This window comes from Aquarana catesbeiana, linkage group LG03 (genome assembly GCF_042186555.1).
Source record: "Aquarana catesbeiana isolate 2022-GZ linkage group LG03, ASM4218655v1, whole genome shotgun sequence".
NCBI lineage: Eukaryota > Metazoa > Chordata > Amphibia > Anura > Ranidae > Aquarana > Aquarana catesbeiana.
The window spans coordinates 333,142,059-333,164,327 of record NC_133326.1 but is presented as its reverse complement, the minus strand read 5'-3'; the positions used below and the strand labels follow the sequence as shown (position 1 = coordinate 333,164,327).

Below are 22,269 nucleotides of genomic sequence, written 5' to 3'. Positions count from 1 at the left end.
TACCTGGGATTCAGAGTATCACAAGGACAGAGACAATTGGGAGAAGGCAGGAAAGAAGCTGTTTGTCAGATTCCCACCCTGACTACCAGACGGCAAGTATGTGAATTCCTGGGGGTGGCAGGATTCTGCTGAATCTGGATACCGGACTTTGCCATAAAAGCCAGACCCCTCTATGAATCCACAAAGGGGGGAGAAAAGGAACCCTTCCAATGGGGAGAACAGCAAAACAGAGCATTAAGACATTAAGGTCTCCCTAATGCAGACTCCTGCGCTGGGCTTGCCGGATAGCCAAAAAGTCTCCTATTTGTATGTCAGTGAAAAACAAGTAATAGTAGTAGGAGTCCTGACACAACACTCTGGGTCTTGGCAGCGCCCTGTAGCATACCTTTCAAAACAACTGGACACTGTAGTTCAGGGATGGTCATCCTGCCTGCGGGCCATCGCAGCAACAGCCCTCCTTGTGGTCGAAGCTGACAAGTTGTCATTAGGTCAGGAGACTTATGTCCGAGTCCCTCACCAGGTACAGGCACTAATGGATTACAAGGGAAATCACTGGTTTACTAACAGTCGAATGGTTAAATATCAAGCTATGCTGTGTGAAAATCCTCGTATCCACTTAGAGACTGTAAACACTTTAAACCCAGCCACTCTGCTCCCCACCTCACAGGAACCCCTAACTCATGACAGTCTCCGGGTAATGGATATGCAAGCCGACCAGACTTGAAAGACAGCCCCTTGGAAAATCCAAACGTTGAGTACTTTACTGACGGAAGCAGTTTTGTAAAAGATGTTTATCCCCAGATATAGACTCAGACAATGGCCCCGACTTTGTCCACAAGTGCCTCCAGGAATTAGCAACAGCACTTAAGATTACTTGGAAACTACATACCGCATATAGGCCACAAAGTTCTGGAAAAGTTGAACGGATGAACTGCACACTCAAGTCACAACTGGCTAAGCTCTGTCAGGAAACCCAAATGAAGTGGACCTTGATGTTGCCTATTGCTTTACTGAGAATTCGGAGTACCCCAACAAAGAGGACAAATCTGTCCCCTTTTGAGGTACTGTATGGTAGGCCCCCACCTATCATTAGAGGGATAAGAGGAGACTTGCATCAGATAGGAGGGGTAGTTAACCGTGAACTGATACAGAAACTTGGGGAAAGTATGCAGTGTTGTATAACATAGGGAAATGGGTTCAAGAGAAACTTCCCATAAGTTTGTCGAACCCAGTACACCCTTTTAAACCAGGAGATACAGTGTGGGTAAAGGAGTGGAACCTAACCCCACTAGGGCCAAAATGGAGAGGTCCTTACACTGTTCTGCTATCTACCCCAACAGCCATTAAGGTAGCCGAGGTGACACCCTGGATACACCACTCTAGGGTAAAGCGAGCTGCTGACCTCACAGACTCCTGGCACAGTACAGTAGATCCCCAAGATCCTTTGAGACTGAGATTGACCAGAGAAATCAGAAGGAAGAACTCCAGCCCTGTGTTCAGCACACCCCTGGAAGCTGCTGAATTTACGCACGGCAGAAGATAGACAAACTGCAGCCCTGCGGCCAACACACTCCTGGAAGCTGCTGGCTCAACGCACGGCGGAAGATAAAGGATATCTACTAAGCTCTGCTCCAACCACACCCCGGACGCTGGTTGGTCTACGCACAAGCTGAAGCCTGAGGATATACGTCGGTGTAGTGTTTACAAAAAAAAAAAAAAAAAAAAAAAATCGTTATAATGAGACTGTTGATAGCCATAATAGTGATACTGACCGGGTTAAAAGAGGGGGAGAGTAACTCATGTGACCCTTGTATAAAAACCACCAGAGTAGGATCTGTGACTACCAAGATGTTACTGTGGCACTCCCATTATCAATGCAAGGGTACAGACACTGGTACCTGCATACATAATGGGACTACCTATTCAATGTGCTCTGTGGAAGATCAGATAACCTGCTATGATCCCACTTATGCACCTTACAAAACCTGGCTAACCGTCCGGAGCTTTAGCTCTACCGGGAAGCTTATAAACCGTACATTGATCACTGACCCCAGCACTGCAGCAAGCCTAACTTTTGATGCGTGTGCTGCGATCAACCTCAACCCCTTCCCAAGAGGAGGGTGTGGGGGATTGGAATGGGAGAGAGAGTATTTGAGAAATGATAGGTACATCTGTTCAGGGAAACTGGGACCTAGCTGTGCAAATGAGGAATGGAACTACTGCCCCACCTGGGGGTGTGCTGCTTGGGGAACATGGGGGATGAAAAATCAGGATGCAATCCTACAATCCTTAGCTAGTTCATCCAGCTGCACAGTGGGAAGTTGCACCCCTGTGAATTTTACCATACATAACCCTGTCCGGTTTTTAGCACAATGGGGAAATAAGTTTGGAGTTCATATTTATGGTAAAGGATCAGACCCCGGTACAATTGTGTATGTCTCACTAGAAACTGAACTAACAAAGAGTGTTAATCATCAGCTATTTCATTCCCTTTATGAAGAACTGGCCACTGGTATGGAGATGCCTCCTAGCACAAAGAACCTGTTCATTGAACTGGCAGAAAGTGTGGCTGACAATTTACAAGTGACAGATTGCTATGTGTGCGGAGGAACTACCATGGGAGACCAATGGCCTTGGGAAGCCAGGGAAAAAGATTATGATGTGCCATTCAGTGCCACCTCTGAGCAGCCTCCTGAACGAATAAGGTCAGAATGGCACCTGAAAACATCAATAATTGGGAAATATTGTATAGCCAGGTCGGGTCCCCAGTATAGAACACATGTAGGAGAAATGGCCTGTTTAGGACAACAGTTTTATAACAACACTTCTAAAAATACATCCTGGTGGAGTGATTCAAACGTACCCGTGCCTGACCCACACCCCTTTACCAATTTCACTCATCTAAAAGGGCTATGGGAAAATCTCACCAAAGAATCTAACTGGAAGGCCCCAGAAAACTTGTATTGGATTTGTGGGAACAAAGCCTATTCAGAGCTCCCTCAAGACTGGTCAGGAGCCTGTGTCTTAGGTACCTTAAAACCCTCATTTTTCCTTCTTCCACTGGGGAATAGGGAAGAATTGGGAGTCCCGGTATACACAGGTCCAAAGAGGAAGCGGAGATCGTCTAGCTTGAAGATAGGAAACTGGAAAGACAATGAATGGCCCCCAGAACGTATTGTCCAGTATTATGGTCCAGCCACATGGGCCGAAGATGGCAGTTACAGTTATAGAACACCAATTTATATGCTTAATCGAATTATAAGGTTACAGGCTGTACTAGAAATAATTACTAACGAAACTGCTGTTGCCTTAAATTTGCTTGCTAAACAAGGAACTAATTTACGTGCTCATGTGTATCAGAATAGACTTGCCTTAGACTATCTGTTAGCTACTGAGGGTGGTGTCTGTGGAAAATTTAATCTGAGTAATTGTTGTTTAGAAGTGGACAACACAGGAAAAGTAGTTGAAGAAATCACTGGTAGAATGAAAAAGTTAGCTCATGTGCCAGTCCAGACATAGGATGGTCTCAATGCTGGTAGCTGGTTCGGGGATTGGGGTTTCCCCAGTGTATATGGGGTAAAGGCTATATTGGGGATCGTTGTAGTAATACTTGTAGCATGTCTGCTGTTACCCTGTCTGATTCCTCTTGGGACTAGAATGATCCAGAGTTTCATTGAGGCCACCGTAGAAAGAAAGGCTGCGACCCATATTATGGCTATGTGGAAATACCAGCCATTAACTCCCCAAGACTAAATAAAAATCTCAGTAACATTGGGCTCTGATCCATTAGAAAGCAGAACGGTATGGTATTTAATGATGCTTAATCTCGCTCATATTAATCGCTATGATTATGATCAAAGGGGGGAATGAAGTAGGAACGGGGGTCAGTTTATATGGCCATGGTTATGTGTGCAGTAAGGCTGATTTAGAATTTCAGCTAAGAAGCCATTCTTGTATATACTATGCTAAGAACAGTTTATGAGCTCTGTAAAATATGTTACAGGCTGTGGTTAAAGACACTGAATTCACCCTCTCACCCCCCTTAACACAGACACCTGTGTTTAGCACACTGACGTACGCTTTCCTATAAGTTAGCAAATGTCAAGCTGATTAGTAAGTAAGATAAGGAAACCGCAAAGGCAAGAATCTGCAAACTGCAAGAGTACAAAAGGAATTTGCTTTGCTAACTGCTTTGCAACCATAAGAGTAGGTTAAATGCTTACAAAGGTTAAGAGGTTAAAAATGTCTTATAACGGAAATGTATTGTCTGTACGCTTGTGACGTAATGTAATGGAAGTTATATGTACAACTGAATTTGTCTGTAGGGGCACTTCTTGGCGTGATAGACACGAGTCGGGCCAGGAGTGTCCATTCTTACTAGCTAAAAGAATGGAATAAACTCGCATACCAGAAGTTCATTATTGTCCAGCAGTCATTACCAATATCCATCCTACCTTACTTGCTACCTCACAACTGCTTTGTTCTACTATTCAGGATTACAGTTTCTTAAAGTGCTAGCTGAAGACCACAAGATTCATCTTTACTATGGAGTTACTGTTAACTCCCTTTCGCTCTTCCTTATCGTTTCACAACAGACTGTTGTTGCCTAATAAAGGTGATCCTTCAGGTAGCTGGACTCTGTTTAGAAGGAGCCAAACAAGCCACGGTTATAATTGTTCTTACTAAATGTTTGTTATTTGCCTTGTTGTTGGCCTGTGGATTGGGGAACAGGGAGGAGAGGTTTGACACAGCTTAAAAGGGTCAGTCCTCTGCCTCTCAACTACCTGTTCACATAGGTATCAATAGTGTGAGCTGAGGTTCTGTTGTGTCACTTGCCGACCGGCTCCTGTACATATACGTCAGCAGTTTGAAGATGGATATCTCGGTAACGGCAGAAGCTGCTGCCACAACTGATGTATCCATCTTTAGAGCCGGCGGTTCTGTTTATGATAATGGTGATCTCTGCAGCGGATTCGCAGCGAGATCACTGTTATCGGCAGCGGGAGAGGGGCCACGCCCCTCCTGCCTCTCTCCCGCTTCCTCCGACGCTTACCGGAGCCGTTGGCAGCAGCAGAGGTGATTGGGACCTGTCCGTGACTGGGTATGGAGACGAGTGAGGGGAAAATGGCCCCCACCCGTCTCCATACTATAGCAGGGTGGAAGCGACATCAAAACGTCACTTCCGCCCATACGTCTTAAAGGGCCATTTTTCTGTTGTAATTTTTTCAAATGACAATTTTTTTTTATTATTATTGCATTTAAGTCCAAATATGAGATCTGAGGTCTTTTTGACCCCAGATCTCATATTTAAGTGGACCTGTCATGCTTTTTTTCTATTACAAGGGATGTTTACATTCCTTGTAATAGGAATAAAAGTGAACAATTTTTTTTTTAAAAAAACTGTGAAAAAATAAAATCAAGTAAAATAAATAAGAAAAAAAATGTTTAAAGCACCCCGTCCCGACGAGCTCACGCGCATAAGCGAACGCATACGTGAGTAGCACCCGTATATGAAGACGGTGGTCAAACCACACATGTGAGGTATCACTGCAATCATTAGAGTGAGAGCAATAATTCTAGCCTTAGACCTCCTCTGTAACTCAAAACATGCAACCTGTAGAATTTTTTAAATGTCACCTATGGTAATTTTTAAGGGTAAAAGTTTGACGCCATTCCACGAGCGGGCGCAATTTTAAAGCATGACATGTTGGGTATCAATTTACAAACAATATCTTTCACAATATAAAAAAAATGGGCTAACTTTACTGTTGTCTTATTTTTTTATTCAAAAAAGTGAATTTTTTCCAAAAAAAGTGCGTTTTTAAGACCGCTGTATTGCAATAACCGCCATTTTATTCTCTAGGGTGTTAGAAAAAAAATGTATAATGTTTGGGGGTTTTAAGTAATTTTCTAGCAAAAAAACTTGTTTTTAACTTGTAAACACCAAGTCTGAATAAGAGGCCTGGTCTTTATCATCATTAATAGTAATTTGTCACCTAAACTAAGATTTTCATCTGACGTACATGTTTATGCTATATATATAGATATATATATATCTATATATATATAGATATATATATATCTATATAGATATAGATATATATATATATCTATATATAAATATATATCTATATAGATATAGATATAGATATATATCTATATCTATATCTATATAGATATAGATATATATATATATACAGTTGTGCTCATATGTTTACATACCCTGGCAGAATTTATGATTTCTTGGCCATTTTTCAGAGAATATCAACTGACTGAATATCATATTGACAACAGAAACTACCCAAATGTCCCTGATCAAAAGTTTACATACCCTGAAATGTTTGGCCTTTGTACAGACACAGAAGGTGGCACACACAGGTTAAAATGGCAATTAAGGGTTAATTTCCCACATTTGTTTAAATCACAATTAGTGATGGTGTATAAATAGTCAATGTGTTTGTTAGCTCTCACATGGATGCACTAAGCAGGCTAGACACTGAGCCATGAGGAGGTAGAAAAGAACAGGCAAAAGACCTGTGTAACAAGGTAATGAAACTTTACAAAGATGAAAAAGGATATAAAAAGATATCAAAAGCCTTGAATATGCCAGTCAGTACTGTTTAATCACTTATCAAGAAGTAGAAAATTAGGGGCTCCTTTGATACCAAGTCAAGGTCAGGTAGACCAAGAAAGATCGCAACCAGAGTACAGAACCAAATATACATTAAGTGGCTCCTCCGGGGGTAGCGATACAGGTGTTTGCTATGCCTTGCAATTTGCACAAGCCGATTGTGCTTTTCTTGTAAGTGTACCTATTTATCTTTATACCATTAAATCTTTTGGAAACAGAGAGCACTAGATGTTACCTTTCTTTTACATATAACTACTCTATTGAGCAAGACGATCGGGGTTCTTAGAGCCCTATTGAGGAGCTATTTATCCAAAGGAGGTCTGTGATCCACAGCACGCCAGGTGTCATCATTTCCCCAGAGGGGATAACTGCTGATTTTTCTTTGTTATGAAGTGAGCAGCCTGTGAAACTGGTGGTGGAGAGCACTCATCCTTGTTTGCACTATTTGGTGAATTGATTTATGGAAGGATCCTCTTCAATCAAATATTTTCACATGAACTTTCATTTTAGATATTTTCACTTAAGGATTTGAGCATTATTATTATTATTGTATTAATTTAAGTGCGACATTTCAATATATTTTATTTACACAGTTTATTGTTCACGGATTATGCATGGTTTTAAGTAGCGCAGCACTGATTTTGCCACTGTATAAGGCCACTTATTTATCTTGTGGCTTCCCTAAAAAAGTTCATAAAGTGTAAGATATTGGGGTAAACTCGAATATTGGCCCTGACACGTCTGATTGACCTTTATTCTAGTGAATAACATGAGCTTTAATGTACTGGCACTCTTATTTGTGTTATATTACTTTGCTAGGTGATTATATCTAGGAAGGTGTCCAGTTTACCTTCTTCCTTCATCCGTAAGAACCGGATTTGTGAATAATGATACCGTAAATGCTCTATTTTGATTGCTTGAGTTATGTTTTATAACTGTGTATTTTATGTTGGTCTTTGTCTTATTTTGAGCCTGGGTATGCCCAATAGGCTCTGTCTTGTATTACACTCTAATAGCTTATAATAACAATAATTTACAGAAAAAAATAAAATAAATGGTGTCAAATTTAGGAGCCAGGGTCTTCTATAGACTCCACCTGACCGAAGATGACCTCCAGAGTCACATGGCTGTCAGCATCCAACTGGATCGCTGCCCCAGTGACCCAGGAAACCCATAGAGGAACCATGTTCTTCTTGATTTCCTCTCCCTCTGCACTGCTGCTGCGGTTGTGCGCCACTTGCAGTGCAGAAAATAGAGTGCACCTGCCTACACACTGAGCTGCACAAGTTTACATTGTGGCACAGTGTCTGTGCTGGGATGACTGCACTCCTGCGCATACGCAGCTGGGTAGAAAATGCTAGAGCTGGCAAGGGAGTTTAGCTCCACTTTAGGGATGCACGCCTCGAGCAAGCTCCTGTATGTATCTCTTGTTACTAATTTGTATGAGTACCTTACCATACAGAGTTGAACTTTGTAGAAGGAATGACACAATGTTGTAACTGCTAGATACTCGTTAGCAATTAAAAGAGAAATTGTGTCAACTCTTCCCTTAAATCACTGCCATAAGGTTAACGCCACTCACAAGTAGGGATGGGTGAACGGTTCAGCCCGAGCATAAGTTCGGGCCGAACTTTCATTGTTCGGACGCTCGGCGAATAGCCGAACAAACGGGTCGTTCAAACATATGTTCGCCCCCCCGAACCGACTACAATGCATTGCAGCGCTGAACAGTGCATCGCAAGCCCTGATTGGCTGAAGCAGTGAAAGCTTCAGATAATCAGGGCACAGAGCACTGTCAGAGTCATGATTGGACACTGTCATCATGACTTTATCCAATCATGGCTCATTCCCGCCCCACAGTATAAAAGTATTCTTTCAATGGCAGCCATTTTCAGTGTGATTTTGGCGTGGAGAGAGACAGAACAGGGCTCTGTTCAGTGCTATTAGTTAGTTAGTGTGCTATACTGTGCTATTTAGCTTCAAATGTCAGTGTAGAATATTAGTTTAGTGTTAGGCTAGGGATAGTGTGAGTGTAGTGAGGAGGACCATCATTCAGCTTTGCATAGTGTGCAGCTAGAGTAGGGACAGCTCAGATAGTTTCACTGTAGTGTAGTGAGACCGTGTCAGTAATCTTGACATTAGTGCATAGCTAGAGTAGGGACAGTTAAGATAGTGTCAGTGTAGTGACGGTTTGAACACCTATTTGATTGTGTTACTACTGCTGCGTCTACTTCTGTGTGCATTACTGCCAGTTTACCGCCATTTACTTCTGTGTGCGTTACTGCCAGTTTAATGCCATATAGTTCTGTGTGCGTTACTGCCAGTTTAACACCATATAGTCTTGTGCGTTACTGCAAGTTTAATGCCATTTACTGCTGTGTGCGTTACTGCCAGTTTAACACCATATAGTTTTGTGTGCATTACTGCCAGTTTAACGCCATATAGTTCTGTGTTCGTTACTGCCAGTTTAACGCCATATAGTTCTGTGTGCGTTACTGCCAGTTTAACGCCATATAGATTTTTGTGCATTACTGCCAGTTTAACGCTATATAGTTTTGTGCGTTACTGCAAGTTTAATGCCATTTACTTCTGTGTGTGTTACTGACAGTTTAACAGCATATAGTTTTGTGTGTGTTACGGCCAGTTTAACGCCATATAGTTCTGTGTGCGTTACTGCCAGTTTAACGCCATATAGTTTTGTGTGCGTTACTGCCAGTTTAATGCCATATAGTTCTGTGTGTGTTACTGCCAGTTTAACGCCATATAGTTTTGTGTGCGTTACTGCTAGTTTAACACCATATAGTGCTGTGTGCGTTACTGCCAGTTTAACGCCATATAGTTCTGTGTGCATTACTGCCAGTTTAACACCATATAGTTTTGTGCGTTACTGCAAGTTTTAACGCCATTTACTTCTGTGTGTGTTACTGCCAGTTTAACAGCATATAGTTTTGTGTGCGTTACGACCAGTTTAACGCCATATAGTTCTGTGTGCATTACAGCCAGTTTAACGCCATATAGTTTTGTGTGCGTTACTGCCATTTTAACGCCATATAGTTCTATGTGCATTACTGCCAAATTAATGCCATATAGTTCTGTGTGCGTTACTGCCAGTTTAACGCCATATAGTTCTGTGTGCGTTACTGCCAGTTTAACGCCATATAGTTTCATGTGCGTTACTGCCAGTTTAACGCCATATAGTTCTGTGTGCATTACTGCCAGTTTAACGCCATATAGTTCTGTGTGCGTTACTGCCAGTTTAACGCCATATAGTTCTGTATGCGTTACTGCCAGTTTAATGCCATATAGTTTTGTGCGTTACTGCAAGTTTAACGCCATTTACTTCTGTGTGCGTTACTGCCAGTTTAACGCCATTTACTTCTGTGTGTGTTACTGCAAGTTTACGCCATTTACTTCTGTGTGCGTTTCTGCAAGTTTAACGGCATTTACTTCTGTGTGCGTTACTGCAAGTTTACGCCATTTACTTCTGTGCATCACTGTACGTTTTGTGCATTATATTGCAGTATATTATAATGTACCCATGGAGTGTGTTTGTGTAGTGTGAGTATTCAAATTAAAGGGCACCAAACACCCCTTTTTCATTGATTAAAGTGCATCTACGTACAGATTTCCACTTTTTCTTTACATTTGCTTATAAGCACCGCCCCCTCCCTCCCAATAATGTCTAGGAGGACAACAAGGAGAGGCAGACGTTCCCTTAGCACTCTAAGGGGGGCAACAACAAATGTGTCCACAGGCAAAGGTGGATGTGGTGGTCAGGGCATCATATCCTCTGTTTAGTGAGTTTGTCCATGCTATCCAGTCACAGCATGCAGAGGAGGTGGTGGACTGGCTTACTAAACCTTCCTCATCCTCCTCATCCTCTGTCACACAAGCAGAGCCAAGTGTGCAGTCCCCTGCAGTTGCCAGAGTGGATAAACCTGCCTCCTTGTCCACATCTATTCCTGCCATAGCCCCAACATCAGTCATGAAGGCGTCAGCTGAGTTATTTGACCACAGCGTCACCCACTTGCTCTAGCCATTACTGGATTCATATGTTGGTTCTGAGGTTGAGGATGACAGGAACATGATCCTAAAGAAAGGGGAGAACACTGGTAGAAAAATTGGCATTCATGTTCCCCCAGCTGCAGCGTATTGCCAGTCAAGTTTTCTCCAGTGGTAATGATGATGATGGAGGAGATGTAGATGATGATGATGGTGAGGTCACTGATACGACTTGGGTGCCAGATAGAGCAGAGGAGGAAACTAAAGGTGAGGGGTCACAACCCCAAGGAGGCCGACATCAAGAAAGAGTAGAGAGCAGCCACTCTATTCCATCACATTCTGCAGCTGTTATCTCCCGGCCCACTCCCCACTCCCCTCAGCTGTCTGCACCTTTTTCAGCACATCTGCAGCAGATCGCACTGTTGCTATCTGCAAACTGTGTCTCAGGCACATCAAACGTGGCAAAAACACCAGCCATTTGGGTACCACATGCTTAACAAGGCGTTTAACATCCAACCATTCAGCCCGTTGGGATGAGCACCTAAAAGCCACACAAAAAAGGGCACAAATCTGTCCCTCCCCCTCCTCCTCCTTACCCACTTCAGTCTGCCCCTGCTATACTGTGTCATTGCCTCTACTGACAGGAATAATGGTATAGCACAGGGTGTCCCAGGTCCTAGCAGCACATCTGCCAGCAGCACACCACCAGCTGTAGACTGTGGCCGGCAAATTTCTCTGCTCCATCTGCTGCAGCGGAAAAAAAAATACAGTCCCTGCCACCCACATGCTCAGCGTCTAAATGCAAGCTTGTCAAAGCTGTTGGCTCTCGAACTTCTGCCTTTCAGCCTGGTGTATTCTGCCCCCTTCAGTGAATTTGTGCTGTACCACAATGGCAGGTTCCCAGTCGCTACTACTTTTCATGTAAGGCCGTTCCATCTCTCTACCATCACGTGAAAGGGAATGTTCTGGCATCGTTGGGCAAGGCAGTCAGCCGTAAAATCCACCTTACTGCTGACGTGTGGTCCAGCAAGCATGGGCAGGGACAATATATTTTGTTCACAGCACACTGGTTAATGCTGCTTGCATCTCAAAAGGATGCAGGACAGGGCTCAGTGCTGCAGCTTGTTGTGCCCCCACGTCTTAATACAGCTGGTGGTTATGATGCCAGACCAGTGAGCTCTACCCCCTCCTCCTCCTCCGCCACCTCCATGCCCTCCTCTGCAGAACTGTCCTATGAACATCAGGTACCCCCTAAGCATTCAAAGGGGTATTCCCAGAGTGTCAGAAACCATGAATCAGACTGAGACAGAAGTACAGTTAAATCACACTTGTTTAAAAAAGGTAAACAAAGTAAACGGAGTCAAAACATAGCCAGAGTTCAGGAACCGGAACGGATAGTCAGACAAGCCAAAACATCAGGGAGCCAGAGAACAGCATAGTAGAACAGCAAGCAGGATCTGGAGCCAGAAGGAATGTCAGCCAAGCAAGTCTTTACCAGGAACAGAGAGCGTCTCTAGAGATGTGACCAAGGCAAAGGCAGAGATCATCTGGACTGGATGGCTTAAGTAGGCAGGACTGATGAGCAGGATATCATCAACAGGTGAGTCACTGTGGAGAGATAGGAGCTGGCAATTAGGCAACAGCTGAGCGGCCAGCTTAGAGAAGGAAGGGCTGAGCCCAGCCCTGACACAGAGTCAGGCTAAAAGATGCAATGCAGTGCTTTAACTGGTGTGTTTAGGGGACAGAAACCACACCGAAGCAGAGATTCTTGCAGCTCTGCAGGGACAGGCCCAGAGGTGGTTCACACCATGCCAGCAGAGCCAAGAATGCTGGTGTGCGATAATGGCTCAAATCTCCTGTCTGCCCTTAGACAGAGAAAGTTGACACATGTGCCATGCCTGGCACATGTCCTCAATTTGGTGATGCAGCGTTTCCTAAATACATACCCAGGGTTGCAAGATGTGCCAAAGCTGGCCAGAAGAGTCTGCAGCCATTTCAGGGGGTCATAAACAGCCAGTGCTCGGTTAGCTGAAGTTCAGCAGGTAAACCACTTGCCCGTAAACCGTCTGATTTGTGACATGGCCACCAGGTGGAACTCGACTTTGTCAATATTGCAGCGGCTATACTTGCAGCAGAGGGCCGTCAATGAGTACTTGTGTGAATACGGCATGAGGACAGGCTCAGGCCGCTTCGGCTTTTTTTCCCAACGTCAATGGCTGAACATTAAGGATGCATGCACTGTATTGTCACCATTTGAGGAGGCCACAAGGATGGTGAGCCATGACAATGCATGCATCAGTGACACAACCCCTGTTGTGTTCCTGCTGGAGCAGACTCTGCGTGGCATTATGTTCAGGGCACTGGAGGCAGAGCAGCAGGAGGAAGAGGAGGACTTTCTTTCCTCTCAAGGCCCACTTTATGCAGACACCATCATTCCTATGTCACAGAACACACATGAGGAGAGAGGGGAGGAAGATGAGGAGGAGGATTCTGGCACTTTCATAGGCTTCAAAGAAGAGGAAGACATGCGTCAATCTGTAAGCGATGGCTTTCCAACCCCAGGACCCTTGGGAGTAGTACGTGGCTGGGAGGAGGAAGTTCCAGATGCTGTCATCCTGAGTGACCCCGAGGAGTCTGCTTCTCAAGCCTCGGCAAATTTGAAGAACATGGGCAACCTTATGCTTCAAAGCCTGCGAAAGGACCCAAGAATACGTGGCATAAAGGAGAAGGATGATTACTGGTTGGCTACCCTCCTTGACCACCGTTATAAGGGGAAAGTCTCAGAACTCATCCTGTCCCCACAGAGTGCAGAAGATAAAATCTCTTGAGGACATGTTAAAGAGGATTTTATTGAACGTTTTTCCTGATTCCAGTAGGTTAAAGTGTCGTGGAAAACATAGTTTTGAGTCTTCTCTTGGTCAGAGGAGCGTTGGAGAAGGCGTCTGCCTAAGCATTTCGGAATTTTTTTCAGTCCTCGCTGCCCAGGGTTGTCAGCTTCCGCATCCCATCGGCAGCATCTGCATCACATGGTGGACGATTACCTTGGGGCCAAAACAGAGATGGAGAGCTTTCCAGCTGACGATCCACTGACTTACTGGATCATGAGTAGTGATGAGCCGAACACCCCCCGGTTCGGTTCGCAGCAGAACATGCGGACAGGGAAAAAAAGTGTTTGGGGACCCGGGTCCTGCTCCAGGGGACATGTATCAATGCAAAAAAAAAATTTTAAAACAGCTGTTTTTTCGGGAGCAGTGATTTTAATAATGCTTAAAGTGAAACAATAAAAATGAAATATATTTTCCTTTAAATCATGCCTAGGGGGTGTCCTTAGTATGCTTGTAAAATAACGCATTTTCCCTGTGTTTAGAACAATACAACAGCACAATGACATTTCTAAAGGAAAAATGTCATTTAAAACTACTCGTGACTGTAATGTATTGTCGGGTCCCAGCAATATAGATGAAAATCATTGAAGAAAAACCAGTATGGGTCCCCCCCCCAGTCCATTACCAGGCCCTTTGAGTCTGGTATTGATATTAAGGGGAACCCCGCACCCAAAATGTTTTAAAAAATGGCGTAAGGGTCCCCCAGGCACTATATTCTGAACAGCTGTATATATAATATATGGCCTACCCTATATACTCAGCAGAATATTGGGCCTTGGTTTTTGTGGTACCAGAACACTGTAAGCCCTCACAGTTACTCTTGGTGAGCACAGGAACGGTCCCTGCTGTGAAATACTGTATCAAAAATTGTAATTACATGCCTCTGTTAAACAGGGGCATAAAAATTGGGCCTTTGGTGGTGGTGGTGGTGGTGCCACAACATTGTAAGTCCCCACAGTTACGCTTGGTGGGCGCAGGAACGGGCCCTGCTGTAAAATATATCAAGAATTGTAATTACATGGCCCTGTTAAACAGGGGCAGAAAAATTGGGCCTTTGATGGTGATGGTGGTACCAAAACACTGTAAGCCCTCACAGTTACTCTTGGGGAGCGTAGGAACGGGCCCTGCTGTGAAATATCATATCAAGATTTGGAATTACATGCAATTCAATTAGATCTCCAAGTTTGCTCTTGCCCCTAGATATTCTTGCACCATGTAATGCAGATGCTGGTGATGGTTGCTTGAACCGATCAGACCTTAGTGCTGAGGACTGAAAAATTGTTTAAAGGCATCGGTCAGCCGGCCACCTTCTCCACCGCTCTTCCTCTGACTGAACAAAGCCTCAGCAACATGTTGTCCAGCACCAGGAAATTGTAACCTCCCAGGCTCTGGAAATGCATTGCACAAACCTTTCTTCAAGGCCTCCCGAAGATGTTTCATCCTCTGCTCTCTCTGCGAAGACAGGATGAGTTCTGCAACCTTACCCTTGTAACATGGATCAAGAAGGGTTGCCAGCCAGTAATGATCCCTCTCCTTGATACCACGAATCCTAGGGTCCTTTCGCAGACTTTGCAGAAACAGGGAGGCCATGCAGCGTAAGTTTGCAGAGGCATTTGATTCTGAGTCCTCTGGGTCACTAATGATCCGTAACCTCCTCCCAGCCACATACAACTCCTTGGGTTTCTGGGGACTGAAAACCATCCCTTGAAGACTGCGGCTGAGTGTTATCCTCCACGTCCATGTTGACACATTCCTCCTTCTCCTCTTCTTCCTGTGTTTGGTGGGCCCGCAGGAATGCTATCTGGATAAAGGGGGCCTTGAGAGGTAAGGAAGTCCTCCTCTTCTTCCCACTGTTCTGCCTCAAGTGCCCTGTCCATTATTCCATAAAGAGTGTGCTCCAACAGAAAGACTAGAAGGACAGTGTCACTGATGCATGCATTGTCACTGCTCACCATCCTTGTGGCCTCCTAAAATGACCACAGACTTTTTTGGCCTGCCTCAGGAGATCCTGTAAGCCTGGGTACCTGCTCAAGAACCGCTGCACCACCAAATTCAAGACGTGTGCCAAACATGGAACATGGGTCAAGTGTCCTGTCGGAGGGCAGAGAGAAGGTTTGTGCCATTGTTGCATACAACCATTCCTGGCTGAAGCTGGCCACCACTGAGCCTGCCCCTGCAGAGCTGACAGAATCTTTACCCCAGTGTGGCTCCTGTCCCCTAAGCAGACCAAATCAAGCACCGCATGGCATCTTTTTGCCTGAGTGCTTGCGTAGTCCCTTGAACTCTTACGGAGCACCGCTGATTCAGAGGAGAAATCTGCAGAGGAAGAGGCCATAGAGGAAGAAGAAGAGGAGGGGGTGGAGGAGAGAGCTATGGCAGAATCACCACTAGCATTTTGGAGGTGTGGTGGCGGAACAAGCTCCAACAGTACTGAACCCTGTCCTGCATCCTTCCCAGCTCCCAGCAGAGTTACCCAGTGCGCCGTGATTGAAACGTAACGTCCCTGCCCATGCCTGCTGGACCATGAGTCAGCGGTAATATGCACCTTACTGCTAACAGTCCTGTCCAACAAGGCCAAAACATTGCCTCCCACATGCCGGTAGAGAGCCGGAATGGCCTTCCTTGAAAAGAAATGGCGTTTTGGAACCTGTCACTGAGGTACAGCAGATTCCACAAATTCACAATAGGGGGCAGAGTCTACCAGCTGAAAAGGCAGAAGTTGCAGTGCTAGCAATTTGGCCAAGCTAGCATTTAGACGCTGAGCATGTGGATGGCTGGGACCGAATTTCAGCAACTGAGGTAGGGAAATTTGCCTGATAAAATCAGATGGTGGTGTACTGCTAGCAGATTGGATGCAAGTACTTGGGACACTTATTGCTATACCTTCATTCCTCTCAGTGCAGGTTTTCGAGAGGACTGGTGGTACAGTGGGATTGGAGATCCCAGATGAGGAGCAAGGAGAAGTCCGCCTTTTTCTTTCTTCAAGTGCTGTTGCCAACGGACTGCATGGCAGGTCATCATATGTCTGGCCAAGCATGTGGTGCCTAAGCGGCTGCTGTTCTGGCCACGCTTGATCGGCTTCAGTCATAGGTTGCAAACAGCAATGGTGCGATCTGCTGCACACGTGTCAAAAAAGGCCCACACCAAGGAACTTTTAAAAGTCAGCGGGGAGTCAGCAGTGCCCTGCACCTGCAGAGCTCTGCGGTGTGATGCAATAGGGTGGCTGCCCTTAAGCTGCCCCCAAGAGGACATCCTGCCTCGTTGGAATTGTGCATCCTCCTCCTCCTCCTCCTCTCTTCTCTCAGGCACCCAAGTACCGTCAGTGACCTCATCATCCCCTCCCTTCTCGTCATTGGAGCAAACTTGGCAGTATGCTGCAGCTGGGGGAACATGACTGCCAGTTTCTTGTCCTTCTTGGGCACCCCCTCTCTCTAGGCTCATGTTACTCCCTTCCTCAACCTGGGAACCAACATCAGAGCCTTCAAATTGCTGCGCATCCTCCAACGCATGTACCCGACACTGTGGTCGAATAATTCTGGGGACTCCTCCGTGCATGATGGTGGGGCTACGGAAGGAGTGACTGTGGACAAGGAGCCAGTGGAATAGGCCACTTTGGCAGCTGCGTTGAAAGGCAAACTACTCTGAGCCTGGGTGACAGAGGATGAGGAGGATGAAGAGGGCTGTTATCCACTCCACCAACTCTTCTGCATGTTCTGGCTCAATAACGGCCAGCAGCAGAAAAAAAGGACAAGCGTGACCCACGGCCACTCACAGAGGATGCACCATGTCCACGTTCAGCACTGTTGACTGTAGACACAGAGGCTTCTTGCCCTCTTTTAGTGGCCTGTGAGCATCTGCCTCTCCTTGGTGGCCTTCCAGACATACTGTATATTTTGTAACACCCCACTACACTGTATTAGATACCGTGTACACCACCAGAAGTGTAGTAGAAACTGTACACACTGTATTAGATACTGTGTACACCGCCTGCACTGTATTAGCAACTGTACTATCGCTGCACTGTATTTTATACTGTGCACACCACAAGAAGTGTAGTAGACACTGTACACACTGTATTAGATACTGTGTACACCACCTGCACTGTATTAGTAACTGTACTACGGCTGCACTATATTGTGTACTGTGTACACCACCAGAAGTGTAGTAGAAGCTGTACACACTGTATTAGATATTGTGTACACCATCAGAAATGTAGTAGAAACTTTACTATGGCTGCACTGTATTGTGTACTGTGTACACCACCAGAAGTGTAGTAGAAACTGTACACACTGTATTAGATACTGTGTACACCGCCTGCACTGTATTAGCAACTGTACTATCGCTGCACTGTATTTTATACTGTGCACACCACAAGAAGTGTAGTAGACACTGTACACACTGTATTAGATACTGTGTACACCGCCTGCACTGTATTAGTAACTGTACTACGGCTGCACTATATTATGTACTGTGTAGACCACCAGAAGTGTAGTAGAAGCTGTACACACTGTATTAGATATTGTGTACACCATCAGAAATGTAGTAGAAACTTTACTATGGCTGCACTGTATTGTGTACTGTGTACACCACCAGAAGTGTAGTAGAAACTGTACACACTGTATTAGATACTGTGTACACCACCTGCACTGTATTAGCAACTGTACTACGGCTGCACTGTATTGTGTACTGTGTACTGTGTACACCATCAGAAGTGTAGTAGAAACTGTACACACTGTATTAGATACTGTGTACACCGCCTGCACTGTATACGGCAACACTGTATTTTATACTGTCTACACCACCAGAAGTGTAGTAGACACAGTACACACTGTATTAGACATTGTGTACACCGCCTGAAGTGTATTAGAAACAGTACACAGAATGCACTGTGGATATAGGCTACACTGGATGCAGAGTATATATATATATATATATATATATATATATATATATATATATATATATATATATAGCAGTTTAGACATTAATGGCTGTGTGTTGAGTTATTTTGAGGGGATAGCGAATTTAAACTGTTATAAAAGTCCTACACTCACTACTTTACATTGCAGCAAAGTGTCATTTCTTCAGTGTTGTCACATGAAAAGATATAATAAAATATTTATTTATATTAGAAACAGTACACCACGGAATGCACTGTAGATATAGGCCAGTGTTTCTCAACTCCAGTCCCCAAGGCGCCCCAACAGGTCATGTTTTCAGGATTTCCATTATTTTGCACAGGTGATTTGATCGGTTGCACTGCCTTAGTAATTACCACAGCTGTTTCATCTGAGGGAAATCCTGAAAACATGACCTGTTGGGGCGCCTTGAGGACTGGAGTTGAGAAACGCTGATATAGGCTACACTGGATGCAGAGTATATATATATATATATATATATATATATACGAGACTGCATATATATATACACACAGTAGACTGACTGTATATATATATATATATATATATATATATATATATATATATATATATATATATATACACTGTATTTATTGGCGTATAACACTCACTTTTTCACCATAAAACTCGGCTGATGGCAATGGTGAGGCTGCTGCATTGATGGCAATGGTGAGGCTGCTGCATTGATGTGGATTGATGAGGTTGCATTGATGGCTGCAGATGGGCATTGATCAGGCTGTATTGATGGCAATGGTGACACTGCAGATGGGCACTGACCCTTATTTTGTTTCAAAGTTCCTTATTTAAAATTTAAGTTTTTTTCCTGAAACTTCCCTCTTAAAATTAATGTGCGTGTTATACACCTGTGCGTGTTATACGCCGATAAATACGGTATATATATATATATATATATATATATATATATATATATATATATATTTTTTTTTTTTTTTTTTTTTTTTTTTTTTCAGTTATTCAGTTAGTGGAGGTTTAAAAAAAAAAAAAAAAAAAAAAAAAAATATATATATATATATATATATATATATATATATATATATATATATATATATATATATATATAAAACTTCCACTAACTGAATAACCTGCCTGCTTAACCACTTACGGACCGCCCGCCGCTGTTTTACATCCACTGTTTGAAGGATGATATAGTTGTTATGGCAGAAGCTAGCTGCCATAAGCCCGGTATCCTCTTCAGTGGGCAGTCCGCTACAAGATAAAAGTGGTCTCTGCGGCGGGTTTCAATTTACTCAGGGTAACATTATCTTTCACAATATATAAAAAAAATTGGGCTAACTTTACTGTTGTCTTATTTTTTAATTAAAAAAAGTGTATTTTTTCCAAAAAAAGTGCACTTGTAAGACCGCTGCGCAAATACAGTGTGACAGAAAGTATTGCAACGACCGCCATTTTATTCTCTAGGGTGTTAGAAAAAAATGTATAATGTTTGGGGGTTCTAAGTAATTTTCTAGCAAAAAAAGTTGTTTTTAACTTGTAAATAACAAATCTCAGAAAGATGCTCGGTCGTTAAGTGGTTAATGTAACTCAAGCTATTTCTCTGTCCACGCTAACAACACTACACAGGGCCGCCATGTAAGCTGCCTTATATAGTGTGGGGTGTGGGCTTAGTCCCCCTGAGCCATGATTGGCAAAAGGCACCCTGCCTTTGGCCAATTATGGCTCTCTTAGCAGAGGGCGCTGGGATTGGCCAAAGCATGCAGGTCAGGTGCATGCTTTGGCCAATCATCATACAGCAGTGCACTGCGATATCACAGTGCATTATGGGGCGTTCCGCGGCACTCGAATTTGCCACGAACGCCCCATAATGTTTGCTGTTCTGCGAACGGGCGAACACCCGATGTTCGAGTTGAACCTAAGTTCGACCCGAACATCAAGCTCATCCCTAGTCATAAGAATAGACCACTGGCCAGAACTTGCCCAGTATGCTATTAAGTTGTTGGGCTGCCCTGCATCCAGCGTGCTTTCAGAATAGGCATTCAGTGCTGCAGGAGGTTTCATTACTGATCATAGAAAGTGTCTGTCCACAGACTCCATGGACCGTTTGACTTTTAAAAATAAATCAGTCCTGGATTACCATCTATGAACCTCCTGGTGCCAATGTCACTGATTAAGTCTTTTGGGGATGTGGAATCTCTGCAAGACTTTGAGGCTGCCTAGCTTTGAGGACGTTCAATCATTTTATCTGGAAGAATGTTTTTGGTATAGGTTTCATGGGCACAATTAACACCCAAAGACCAATTTTTCAGCACCAGTTTGACAGATGCATATCATTGCAATTTGTTTTGCCTTCAGCAAGAACACCTCTATATTTCATTGCAATTTTTTACAGCAAGGCCAATTCTTGCTTTCATCAAGATTACCTCTATAGAGTTACAGTGGGAAGGCACCACCGACACCCAAAGACTAATTTTCATGAACCTGTTACTTCTATACAAAGTCAAAGTGACACCAGAATGTATCCAAAAAATCTCTAATCTTGTTCCCAGTGCACTACATTGTGGCCTCATCATACACACTGGCTCCCCAGCTGTTGCTGAGCAAAATAAAGGCAGCTTGCAGGAAAAATGTCATTTTTTTTTTTGGCTTTATAAATGCAATTATTGCTGCAGCAAATTCTAGACATGGTACAGATCTGCCACTTTACAGGTAGACTAGGGGGACCCCAGGCACTATATTGGAAGGAATTTTTCATGTTTATGCTTTCACTTTAAAAATCCAAAAATCACTGCTCATTTAAAAATGACGTTTTTCACAAACTTTTTTTTTTTATTGATACATGTTGCCCAGGGCAAGACCCAGACCCCTATAACCATTGTATGCCCAATTACTTGCATATAAGTCTTCAAAAGGGGCATGTTTGATTTTTGACGTTCGGGTCCCATTGACTTTAATGGGGTTCATTATTCGGGTCCGAACTTTTGTGGTGTTCGAAAGTTCTGGTGCGAACCGAACACAGGTCCATTCGTCCCATTCCTACTCACAAGTTGCAGATGCATTCCCTGTCTCCCACTCACATTGGAGTGAAGTCTATTAACAACACCAGTTCTGATGCCCTGCCCCCTACCTCTTCTTAGCCTTTCATAAAGCATAGCCACAGTGTCATCACAGAGCTGTGCTATATAGAAGGCTAAGCAGAGTGAAGGGACAGCGGCACAACCCCAAAAATGGTATGGACTCTGTTCCAGTAATAGAATCCCTTTAGAAGCCTAATAGGCTTGGCAGATGTACATAAACCTCCACTGCATGTTTTCTTAATAGTGTTCCGTTGCAGGTGTAGTTTTATGTATTTTTTTCCTAATATTTGAAAAAAAAAATTTTTTTCAAGTTCAACGCTACTCTTGTTGGCAGGAGAAATCCTGGACCTGGAACTGATGAAAATACTACATTTGCCTCTGTTTGTACCAAAAGAACTGCTAAAACCGTGTCAGTACCTAATTTTTGTTCATTTTAATGAATCTGGACGTGTTATTACATAGCATTACCATTGATAATAACACTTACAATGATACATATGCCCTTAGATTTTTCCGTCTTTTTTCCTGTTTCCAGTTTTTATTTTTTTATTTCATATACTTCGTTGTAAGTCCTAAACTTTACATGCAAATGCTTTCTTATACTACAATAATAATTCAAATTTATCTTGTACTGATTTGTTTTGCAAATAGTTACGATCCATTACTTGTTTTTAGGAAAGGAGGGGGGATAGTTTCATGCAAAAATGAGCCTCTTAGTTTCCACCTGGGTAATCGAGGTGAAAAGTGCTTTAGCTTTGCAAAAATTAACCCGTTAAGAG

At 43.6% G+C, this 22,269-nt stretch overlaps 1 protein-coding gene across 1 annotated transcript; it reads left to right on the top strand.

Moving 5' to 3' along the window:
- Positions 1-1,727: 1,727 nt before the first annotated feature.
- On the top strand, positions 1,728-4,413 carry LOC141132282 (endogenous retrovirus group 3 member 1 Env polyprotein-like). Its single transcript, XM_073620536.1, has one exon. It carries the CDS (start codon positions 1,738-1,740, stop codon positions 3,517-3,519), a length of 1,782 nt encoding a protein of 593 aa, XP_073476637.1. The 5' UTR covers positions 1,728-1,737; the 3' UTR covers positions 3,520-4,413.
- Positions 4,414-22,269: the final 17,856 nt, after the last annotated feature.